General features: G+C 36.3%; 1 protein-coding gene and 1 long non-coding RNA gene across 19 annotated transcripts in view; one reads left to right on the forward strand and one right to left on the reverse strand.

Moving 5' to 3' along the window:
- The window catches only part of EVI5 (ecotropic viral integration site 5), a 76,203-nt gene extending 65,745 nt beyond the window's left edge, over positions 1-10,458 (forward strand). For all 6 annotated transcript variants that reach the window (XM_053984883.1, XM_053984881.1, XM_053984884.1 and 3 more), the window contains one exon: positions 9,171-10,458. In XM_053984883.1, the coding sequence (XP_053840858.1) occupies positions 9,171-9,476 (306 nt within the window). In that variant the 3' untranslated portion in view covers positions 9,477-10,458. The remainder of the gene's footprint in view (positions 1-9,170) is intronic.
- Positions 1-12,344, reverse strand: part of LOC128811333 (uncharacterized) — a 61,689-nt gene that overhangs the window by 46,491 nt on the left and 2,854 nt on the right. For 12 of the 13 annotated variants that reach the window (XR_008438320.1, XR_008438319.1, XR_008438311.1 and 9 more), the window contains one exon: positions 5,692-5,786. The exons of the other annotated variant lie outside the window; for it this stretch is intronic. This is a non-coding gene — a long non-coding RNA (uncharacterized LOC128811333). The remainder of the gene's footprint in view (positions 1-5,691; positions 5,787-12,344) is intronic. 13 annotated transcript variants of the gene reach the window in all.

Consider the following 12,344-nt stretch of genomic DNA (forward strand, 5'->3'; position numbering starts at 1 on the left):
GTCTGATTTAAGTGGTTGTGGTCAGTCTGAGGAACCTGTGATATGATAAGATAGCGTTTGTGAGGTCATGTGGTTTGCAAACACCCAATCTAATGTAGCAGCTTTGTCTACACAGTATAGTTAAATATATACTCTATACTTCAGAAAAGTGAATTGCTTTATTCCTTTAACTCAGCTTGTCCTTAAAAGAGTTAGAGATGTTATACTGGCTTGATAATACCCAGATTATTACTGAAAGACTGAACTGATTGGGAGATTTAATTATCCAGTAGCTTTCTCCATTTTTATTGCCCTTAATAAAGCAACTACCTTTAGAAACTATCTCACTAAATAAGCAATTGACAGGCAGATGGAATATACAATGGAATCCCCGTATTTTTTATGACCATCATTTTTTAAATTCAATTAACTTTGTGTGGTCACAGTGTAATTAACACAGACATGTTACACTTGCCCTAAATGACAGTATTGATTCCACAATGATAGTATTTCATTCCATGAATTCCATCTTTGTGTCAGATAAGGCTGATTCCTCTCTCTTCCCCCCTGGTAACACCGTCAACAAAATATTTTCCATCCCTCACGAGGGTGAAGAAAACCTCTGAATGTGATCAATATAACCAGGACAGTGGTGTAGTCTGTCCTTAAATGGAACAGGTATGACTTTGTTTACTTGGATAGGGCAATGGCTTTTGGTATGAATTTTAACTGTTTCAGTGCCAGTAGTGACAGATTGAATTCAGTGCCCAAATAAATGAAGATTGGTGATTGCTGTTTTTATAAACATTTTCTTTTTCCTGACTGTATCCTGCACATCACAGCTCCAGATCTGTCTTGCTGAGCAATGTAATAGTTCTTGATTGCAGTATCAGAGATAAATATAGCTAGCTATAATTAATTATACTGTGTCCTTTAAATTTTGTATGGATTGCCTAAGCAAGTAAACTGATTAGAGATAAAGTTATTTCTTTATCATGGCATTATAATGTTCTTGATTGTTGAAGCTGTGTGACCTGTCTGCTTTACTGATTAGAGCTATGTCAGGGTCTGTCATGTTTTTCTGCCTATAAATTAAATTTTGGGGATTGAAAAATGGAGGAATTGAGGTTCTACTGGTTTATCTGAGTGTTTGTTCCTTATAAAAATTGTGTATTAGCACCCATAATACCCATGTATTAGGTGCCAGCTATGGCAGAAAACAAGCTCAGGAGAAGATTGCTATATGTTAGCTTGTTATAGGTCTCTGTAAGCTTATCTGAATAAAAGTGGGGCAAACAGTGGAAATGTGGTGGAAACACCTCCTAAAATTCTTTTATCAATTTGAGTGGCAGCCAGGACAGATGAAAGTAATTTCTGCAATGGGGAGCAGAAATGTTACTTAGTCCACTTAAAAATGCTGAGTTTAAGTCCTGCTTTTAAATGACAGAGTAAAAGTGTGAAATTCTCATTTCCTGTAACTGTTGCCTGTAATGGGTGCATTTTCAGTCTCTATCAGCCAGTACATTCTAGTTAATACTTGAGGTTTCAGTGACATTTGTATTTATAGATGCATATGGTAGGGAGAAGGAGTATTGAGATTTAGGTGTTTTCTTGAATGTAGTAATTGCAGTACATTAAATGTGATTGTACTGCTATTTTAAAATATTTTTGTTGCTGTGTCCTCACTCCAAACAAACACTTCTTGTAGAAAGAGTTTCTGGGAACGTTCTATAAATAACTAGCTAGTAGGTAGAAGGAAAATTCCTAGGCCTGTCATCCTGGAACTTCCTTTGGAATTGCACACAGTTTCACTACAACAAACAGCTTTTATAAAAATTCCCTCAAGAAATAAAACCTGACACAGTTACTAAATACTGACTTCTTTTCAAAATAGCATTTAAGTTGGATATTCCTCAGTGCTGTTGCTATTTCAATTGTATATTTGATACCTAACTTCAAAGTTAAACTTGATTAGACTGCACTAGATCAAAACCAGATACTTAACCATATAGTGCAGTGATCAAAAAGTCATGACCTCCCATTGATCGCTTTATTGGTTTCCTGTTCTGATTCACTGGAAACCTTCTGGTCTGAACACTTGTTGCTGGTTTTAATCTTTGTCACGTTTACAATGCAGCAGACTTGTCTATGGTAAAACTGATATACAACATACATTTAATTTAACATCATATTTCAATTTAGCTTGAGTACTCTGAAAATGATAATGTTGAAAAAACACACTTTTTATAAAAATTTGAGTCAAGAAATGTAAGGGTACATTCAGAGCAGTATGAAATAAACATGTGGACAAGTGGAGATGAGCTCCAGTAGATTTTATTCCATATATTCTATTTAAGCTTCCTGACAGTTATAGGGATTTTGTATTACACTTAGACTGAATATGACTTACGGAAGCTGGCAATTTAAAACAGAAGCCAGATATTTAAATGGTGTTAAAAAAACCCCAAAGCCTGAAATTACTCAGTCTTGGAAATTCTCTGCTGCTCTTTTGCTTTTCACTTACAACACACTGAAGGTGTTTTATCTCTTTTTAGTGGTATGGTCAGCAAAGTTCATTTGAGATAAATATTTCAGGTTGTACAGCAATATGTTGGTCATCCTTTTAAAAGTATGAGTTTCAAAAACAAAGGTAATAGTTTCCTTAAACAGGAGACTTAAGTAATTAATCACATGCACAGTCTTGGTTTCCAAGGAGCTAATGATGACTGGGGCAGATTCAATTAATGCTGTAGTACCTCATGACTGTTGCTGTTGGAAAAAAAAAAGTCAGTCCAGAGACTCTCTGAGTTTTTTAACTTTTAAGAATAGCAGCCATACTGGCACAGCCAGAAAAAGGAGCCTAGGTCTGTTCAGGTATTAAATATTGTCATTCACCACTGTTCTGGCTTGGGCCACAGTAGGATTATCCAGCCTGGAGTTTACTGCTTGCTCTGATTTACGATGAGGTACTCTTGCCAGTTTAAAGGTTTTTTTGCTGCAACTGCTTGAAGAAGTGAGAAGTGGATAAATTATACTGCAGCTATATTAGATTGAATCAGTTTATAAACTCCAGAATCACAGAATTAACTAGGTTGAAAAAGACCTTTGAGATGATTGAGTCCAACCTATGACCTAACACCACCATATCAACTAGACCGTGGTAATAACTGCTGCATCCAGTCTTAAACACTTCCAGGGATAGTGACTCTACCATCTCCATGGGCAGCCCATGAGTGAAGAATTTTTCCTTAATGTCCAGCCCAAACTTCCCCTAGCACAGCTTAAGACTTTGTCCTCTTGTCCTGTTGCTGGTTGCCTGGGTGAAGACCCCCTGTCTTGCTATAACCTCCTTTCAGGGAGTTGTAGAGAGTGATAAGGTCTCCCCTGAACCTTCTGTCCAAGCTTAACAACCCCAGGGCCCATAGCTGCTCCTTATAGGGCTTGTGTTCTAGACCTTTCACCAGGCTTGTTGCCCTTCTCTGGATGTGTCTGAACATCTCAACATCCCTCCTAAATTGAGGGGCCCAGGTCTGAAAACAGCACTTGAAGTGCAGCCTAACCAGTGCTGAGTACAGGGGAAGAACAGCTTCTGCATTGTAGTACCCGCTGGATGTAATATTGTCTGGACTGATATTTGTGTCCTTAATGGCAACGTATTTCCCACTAATTCATTGGAGATGCTCCAGTTACTTGATTTGCTGTGATAAGCATTTTTCCACAAGAAGTGATAGTGTACTACTGTATGCTTTAGACTGGAGTAATCTTGTTACGATGTGAGAGTCATCACTACCTAGCAGTCAGGTGTTAAGTAGGATAAGGGATCCCATTAGATGCTGTGGACAGTCTCAGGAATTTTTAAGAATTCCAATTAATTTGCTTTTATTCATGTTAAATGTGATTATAATTTAATAGATCATAACTGATTTTTTATTGGCTTGTAATTTTCTAAATCTATTTTCATGGTGCCAAGTTGACAATGTTTTTCTGAATTACAGGAAGGGTATTTGAAAATCCTTATGACTTGTTTCTTCAACTAAATGTGGTTAGGTCATATTTTCAGCAACATTCTACTTTTCTTTTGAATCATGTTTGGGTTTTAAGTAGGAAATCTTATAAAGAATTTCAAATATTACTAAGGTTAGAACAAATAAAGAGGGAACTCTGATTTTTAGATTCATCTTCTCACAAGTAAAAGCGCTGGTAATTCAGGATCTTTATTCTTTAAATAAACATTTAAATCAACATACTGCCTTCTGCCAAACCCAATTTTATTCACCCAAGGCAGTGGTCATATTTCGATCTCACTTGTGTATTTCTTGGTTATCTTACTGTGACTAGATTTAATATTTATTGGCAAGCTTTGTTAAAACCTGTCATTACTACTTTGGAATTGAGTAAATTTCAAGAATTAAATTACTGTTTGAAGCCTTTTAAAGGGAGTAGACAGTAGCATTTTAGTTCCACTTTTCACCACTGAACTCCTAGCTTAAAACCTCACAGGTTACAACATAAAAATGTCTCCCAGAGCTTAAGTTGAACTCTTTCACAAAGTCCCACTTGAAAGTTTAACCTATGTTCCCTACTCAAAAAAACCAAAGGGACTTAGAAATATAACTTGCTTGCAACTGACTATTACCCTTCAAACTTGATTCTATGATTTAATATGGAACACCTTTTTAATTGTTTAAAACTTCTAAATTTCTCTTTACTATTTCTCCTTCATGCCTGGCTTGATGAGGCAGTCAGCATCAGGTAAGAAAGTTTATTTTAAGGTACAAGGATCTGATTGTTAGCCTTTTTTCAGCTCTCTGTATTTGTGGAAGTACACTGTTGCCTGTTAAGAGTATGTACAGTTAAATATTTTCATACATTCACCAGTAGACATACAGTTTGTCTTTAAAATGCTGAATTCTTTAGACACAAGAAGGTATATAAATGTGCACATTATTAAGATTTTGTCTTGATTCAGCTGGTTTTTGAAGAGAAAATTATTATATATATTTTGTTCACATAATGTTATTAACCCTTTGACATGTCCTAAAGACCATGTGAATGTGTTGTAGTGAAAACTGGGTTGAAGCTGCAGTCATCGAGACAATATGACCTGGATTTGAGAATTAAAAGCAAAATACATGGGGTTTGCTGACCTGGTTGTTTGGGGTTTTTTTGGGTTTTTTTTGTTTTGTTTTTGGTGTTTTTGTTGTTTTTTTGGTTGTTTTTTTTTTTTTTTTAAGAGATCAGATTTGAGATTCTTGCAAACTTAAGCAGTAAAAACAGGTTCCTTTAAATGTTACTTGTTGGAGTGCCAGAGATCCAGTTCCCTGCACAAGAAGGAAGGCAAGACTCAAAACTGAAAGCCTTTAACCAATATCGACTATATACAAGAGAAACTAAGAGCCCCTGGGGTGCAAATCCATACTTTGCTCAACATGGCTGTAGTTCTTTCAGGGATAAGTAGAGAGTAGAACTAGGGTATGAGGGGAGTGTTTGGGTTGGGTCCACACATTCTGCATTCCATGCCATTGTCTCAGTATGCTTGGCTAGATGAATGGCAAGGTCTTGGCCTAATGCTTTAGTTCCTACCTTAAGCTCTTTTCCCATGTTCAAATGAAACACTGACAATAAGAATCTCAAGTCTGTCTTAAAAAGCTGACAGATTAGTTTCAGTGTGAATAAGGTGGTTGTTCATCTATTGCAAAGTCTAAGCCATACCTTCACAATGGCAAACATAGAGTTGGTAGTTACAAATCAGGAAAGATGTTTTCAGTTGGTATTGAGTCCTCTGACACTGGCTTAGCATGCAGCACCTGCCAAATCAGACAAGGCAACATTGGGAAGTATATTAACATAGGAAGTATATTAAAAACCAAATAAAGGGAGTTGTATTGCCACTTGGTATCTAGATGGATGTAGGAAAGTTTAAAGAAGGCCTGTAGGAAAGTTAAAGGGAACCGAGTAATGGTTGTCTTGATTAACGCCTGTTTATGAGAGGCTGAAATTGATTGGAAGTCATCTGCTCTAGAGAGAAAACTGAAGAAGGTAGTATGATGTAAGTTTCAGAATAATGACCACAGAACTGCTTTTCACCACTTTGATCAATCATTGTTAGAATCTGAGGGCAGTTACTAAAACAAATAGATTAGTTTAAAACAAATAAAGGAATTTCTGGAATTTACTGCCACAGGAAGATGTAGAGGTAGACAGCAAGTTATATGATGGATGGCTGATCTATAAATGTATGCCAAAGCAGCTAGAGAAAGATTTCACTCATATTTGCTACAACAGCTTCTGGCCTGTGAAGAGAATGGAGGCTTGATAATATGAACATCCTGTTGTCATTGTTGGAGACACCATATTAGGCTGATGGACCGTTGCCCTGAGCCAATAGGACAGTAATGTTCCTCCCTTGAAAAAAGACACTGCTTTTTCTTTTAGAAGTGTAGAGTCTCACTTGCTGGACTGTAAAGTTATATGAGAGTACAAAACTTAATTTTAGGAAACCTCAAATTTAGAGCTTTACACTGGCATTAGCCGCTGGTATTTAATTGCATTGGAGTGCAGGCTGTCTGCAAGTTGTTTCAAATACTTTGAGAAGCCATACAAAGCCTTCTTGTTGCAATAAAAATTACAAATAATCAAGCTCCTTCACAAATGCTCTTGAACAAATATTAGGTTGAAGGGCCACTGAACAATCTTCAACTATGAAAGTACACTTGCCCTTGTCAGTGCAGCCTAGTATGCCGTTAGCCTTCCTCACTGCCCAGGGCCGGTGTGGATTCGAGTTAGCATCCCTTGTGTCAGGGCCCCATTCTCCTCTTCAGCAGTGTTGCTCTCCAGCCTGTTGATTCTCATAATACAAACAAGGTCTATGTCACAGTGTTCTGGCTGAGGTGGCCATTTCTGAAGCAGACAGAAATTCTGGAGCTCTGTGACCATTGATAGACATGTAGTGTGTATTCTCTGCAGTATGTTATGTTTCTTCACAGCAGTCTGTTTCCCCTTGCATGCGAGGAGTGCTTAAGAAAAAAAGCAGGCAAGTGTAAAGCTGCAGATCAAAAGTGTTTCTGGAAAGTCAGAGATTTGTTATTCTAACGAAAGGATGCACAAAGATAACACGATGTTTTCTGAGACTCCCTTTAGGAATTGGCAAAGGCTGTGTCTATTCATGATTATCTTCACCAACAGCATTTTCCACGGACTCCCATTTGGAACAGTTGTTGCCTAAAACTGTGAAACCATGATTTTGTCATGTTACCTAAATAACTTCATCTAAAGGTATCATGTTTAAGTCTTCACGAAAACAGTTGAGGTCATTGGCTTGGCTTTCTGAGTGTTCAAAACAACTAACATTGAGTATCATCAGCTTTATAATTTCAGGTGAACCAATGGCTTAACTGTACAGACCTAAAAGCATATAATTTCTTACTCTAATATGAAGTTTGTAGTCACTTGTACAGCAGTTCTTTTTTTTTCCTGTGGTAAGGGTGGAGAGAAATTGTTGGGTTTCTGTGTTTTATTTTCTTAGTGACTAAAATTGATCGCTGTTTTGGAAAATTCATGTGGAAGCTAATCTGATCATATTGCAGGATATTTTCAGGAATAATATTTCTAAATAACACAACAATGTCTGTACCAGTCCTTCTGCATCTAGGTATATAAACTAGTAAAAATTATCTATTCCAGATATATGTATATTTCATATAAGCTGGTTTTGCTTGCATCGTGAGTTATGCTGTACAAGTGTGGAGTTCTGTTTTTCTTTACAAAGTCCTCATGAAACAACAGCAGCCTATGTGTATGTGAAAAAAATGCCAAAAACTAATGTTAGTATGCATAATAACCACAAAGGTTTAGATCTACATCATGTACCCATATTCCTAACAGGGATTTTTTGCTATAACATCAAAAGTTGGAGTTTTTACATGCTAACGTGCAATTTAATGGCTTCTAGCATGATTATGACTCTTGTGATCTTTTTTCAACTCCTTTTTTATTCTCATCTTCTGCACAAGCCCATGGTAAGTACAGAGATGCCTTCTTCCCCAAATGGACAGGTAAAAATCTCCTATTGGTGTCAATACCGAGGACATACAAGCACTTCTTATTTATCAAAATAAATATTGCTTCAGATTTCTGAAACATCAAACAGATTTTGGTAAAGAAACCTTCAGCATTTTATTCCTTCTATTCTCCAGGTCTCTTACTGTAAAAAGCTGCTTCCAAATAAGCACTAGGTACATCTTTGAAGCTTTTAGAGTGACATTAGGAAGGTTCTGTAATCCATTTTTAATTATTATCTGCATCCTTGGAATTTTTTCTTAATACTCTTAGACTGTCAAACTGACCCTGAGGTATTTTCTACTAAAAGCTAATTAAATTCTAGATCAAACAAACCAAACCACCATAAAAACAACCAACCTCCAGAATGTCTTCCATGAGTTGCATGGAAGATTAAATTAATAGGGGACTTGCCAAACTTTAGTGCTTTGGGTCTTAGTTTTGAGTAGTTTGAATTCATGGTTAAAATTGTGTATCACTCTGCAGCACACTGAATTAAAATGTTATCTGTCCATGGTCAGACAATAATTTTTCTCTTGTTTGATATTCTGTTAAAATTGCAACTACAATCTCTTTATGCTGTATGGAGATGTTTCTCTCATACTACTTGATCTGAAATCTCATTGGATCTGAATTAGATAATTAAGACACTTTATGTTACAATGTAGACTGAACTAAACATACTCTTGGAGATTTTTTTCTGTGACTGTGAGAAGCTGACAATATTTACTTGGGACCCTGTTCATTGAAGCAGGGGCTTTCTCAAGTAAGAAATGAGGCAATATTAGAAAGAATGGAGCTGTAAAAGTAAAATGTTAAGGCCAAAAGTGCTGTCGAAACAAATAGGTCACTCTAGAAGATAGAAACCATCCTAGTGGGGATATTAAAGATGCAGTAAAAGCAGAATCTCTCATTACTGATTCTAGGTACCTCAATTATTAAGCCTTAAAACTGTAATACTCGAAGTGATCATCAAATGTGCTACTTTCAGATCTTTCATTTTATCCAGTAAGAGTTCAATGAGGCATTTCTTGAAAATGCACTTGTTTTTTGGTTTGGTTTTTGTTGTTCGGGTTTTTTATTGCTGGACTCTTGAGCTGTGATTAACTGTCAACTTCCACTTTTTCTAACAGATCAAATGTCTAAAAGGCCAGAGAAACTTCTCAGACCAACCCACTTTTGATGGGATTCACATTGTCAACCATTTCACAGGAGATGATGAATCATTTCATTCTTCTGATGAAGATTTTATAACTAACTCCATACAGGAGAGTGGGGTGAACTTTCATCTTCCCAGGAGGACTGGTCAGATGTCTTTGGATCACACACTTGTAGACAGCAGTGACAGTGATACTGAGGAAAGTGCCCTTCAGACTGGGAATTCAGACAAGATGGTTTCTAAGCAGAGAAGAATGGAATCTTACTCTACTACTGTGTGATTATCACTGTGACTAGCACTGAAGACTTCCATATTTCTTTAAGGCTGAAATTCTGAGGGAACTGAAACCATCCAGCAGTTGGTTTAGGTAACTATTAGATTTGGTCTGGCCTGTGATAAATATATACATGTACTGTCTATCTGCCTTCTCTCTTTGCCAAATCTTGCTAATGACATACCATTGCCATAAAACAGGCCGGGAAGAAGTTGATGGATGACAGTTTTGACAGTATTATTGAATGTTCTTTGGTTTAGAAACTGCAAATATATTATTTCTTTAATGTGTAAGAAGCAGTTTTGCTGTTCACAAACACAGGAATTATTTTCCTCAAAAGAAATTGCTTTTGTGCAATATTTTATGCTCTGAACAAATGTGTATGTTTTACATCGTTATCCTTTTGTGATCAAGATGGACCCTAGTAAACCATCTGATCATGACACATATATATATATATATATAATTATCTTATGCTTCTCAATTAGTTTTTTTTTTTTTTACTAAAGTTATTGGATGCCCACAGAAGGCTTGAAAGGCAAGCCTTTATCTGTACTACTTCATATATGCAAATAATGGTCACTAATGTCATAAAGGTGTTTTTCACTATTTTCACTAAAATCTATGTGCATCTGCTTTTGATGTTGCTAAATAATAAATGGTCTGAATATGTTAATTACAATAATGTTTATTTGTACATATTTATGTATCTACACCAAGCTGAAAATGTACATTACTCCATTTTATATGAGGAATGTAAATGTTGCGATATTACTGTCTCTGGTATTCTAACAGGAAAATGAATTCTGTATATACACACTAAAAGTGAATTACTTAATAAAGGCAAAACACTAACTTTGCATTAAGTTTCAGCCTAGCTACACTAACAGGCTCATGTCAGAAATGCTTGTTCCAAACACTATTGACTGAAATCTTTTACCTTCATGTATATGTAATGAAAATAAATTTTTCATGATTTAACAAGGTTGCAGCATTTACTGTTTAGTCCCTTCCAAGCTATAGTCCTTGGTTACCACATAGTTACTTGCAGGCTCTAGCTAGGTTCAAATAAGGTGAAGAATTATTCATGTCTGAGTTTTGATAAAGACACAGTCAGTGCAGTGCAAATACATACATTCAGTCCTCTTACGCTTTGTATTACTGAGCTATCTAGGAAATAAGCTATTGGTGCCATCACCAAATAGCTGTGATTGAGCAAAGCAGTAAGAGCTGAGCTGAGCAATCTGCTTCCAGTCTCCTGAAAACTGGGATCTGGTCAAACAGCCTTAGCTTCTTGAACAGAACAAAATATTCTACTCTTGTCATGTGAACATTTACGTGCACTTGCAGACACATTCTGGAGTCAAGAATATTCTGTTATTGCCATCTTATGTAATTAGGCAATCCTTAAAACTTGTTTTAGCAATGTTTGCAACTGTTCTATTAAATAAAAAAGTAGCAATGCAGAAGTTTGGTACTGATAGGCAGTGTGTATGTTAACTGACTTGCTACCCACAAGAAGCGGTGTAGTTGTTTAAAATTGCAAAAAGTGTGGAAGCGTTCTGCTGAATGCATCTGCTAGTCCCATTAGGCATTTCCTTTCCCTTTATTTCAAATATGTTTTCAGAAAGAAACAGCACCACTAGGAGATAACAAACACTCAAAGAATGATAGAGAAGACAGCACATTATGGGCATCTCAATAATATTACCTGCCCAGGTGCAATCTAATTTAAATCTTCAAGCATGTAGGTGACAAATTCCAAATTACTGATTTCTGCAGCTCCTAATTTGTTTCAGTATTTCTGCCAAATTTCCCCACATCCTCCCAGTGAATATGTAGCTCCAAGTACAGCCTGTGGAAATTGCCACTTCTGGCGTGGATTAACTGAGTGATTCTTATTCCTGTTGAAAATGTCACATATGCAAAACCAAATCAGGAGCACTTCACAAATGAGTAACAGTTGTCTTCTTTCCTTCCAATGAGCATCTGCTAACTTATGTTTCCACCTGGATCATTGTTGCCCAAGAGGATAGGTGACAAATGTCTTGTTGCCTGTCATCAATACCAGCTGCAAGCCTCTCTTGAAGGTAATGTTCTGTACTAAGTGGCAGGCGTAAAATTCAGTTGGAGGGCCATAAAAACAGTGTCTGTTTGAATAGTGAAGTGTTATGATTTTGCAATAACTGCCTTACGGTTCAAGTGATAGCAAATGAGATTAGATGGCAAGGGTTATTTCCTGAACTTTTGTGGTTTTAAAGTATACAAATAGAATAAATACTAAATAACAGCATAAATAAAAATATGCAGAAGTCCCTATCCAACTGACTACATCTCTTCTAGTGATAAAAGTGAATCACTGAACACACTGCAATTTCAGACTTGGTTATACACTGACTATCCTAGAAAGACAGTCCAGGATAGGTTCTTCAGAGTCATTCTGCTTTTTCTCCAAGTCTTCTGGCAAATAAATGACACTAATTGCTTTGCCTATGTATATTATAATTTGAATATAGATCAGAATAATGACAAATCATTAACATAATAGACTATATAAAATAATGTGTCAATAAATAAAACATGCCAATTATGCTACACACCATGACCTTTCTTTAATTACCTTCTAACAAATATTGCTATTTGCTTAGATTTGCTCTTACATGCAGGCTGGAAAAGCTCAACATGAATACTAAAAGCATAAGGTAAAAAAGCATGTAACTTGAAAATTCAGATTCCTGAATATGTAAGTTCTACAGCTGAGAAGACAGGTGGAACAGGGAAGGGGAATGCCCTGCTATATGTGGAGTTTTTGTGAAAATTACATTTTATGTTTGGTAGTGAAAATGGTTCTGATTTCACCAATCTGATAATCAA

Source organism: Vidua macroura, chromosome 9 (assembly GCF_024509145.1).
Source record: "Vidua macroura isolate BioBank_ID:100142 chromosome 9, ASM2450914v1, whole genome shotgun sequence".
Taxonomy (NCBI): domain Eukaryota; kingdom Metazoa; phylum Chordata; class Aves; order Passeriformes; family Viduidae; genus Vidua; species Vidua macroura.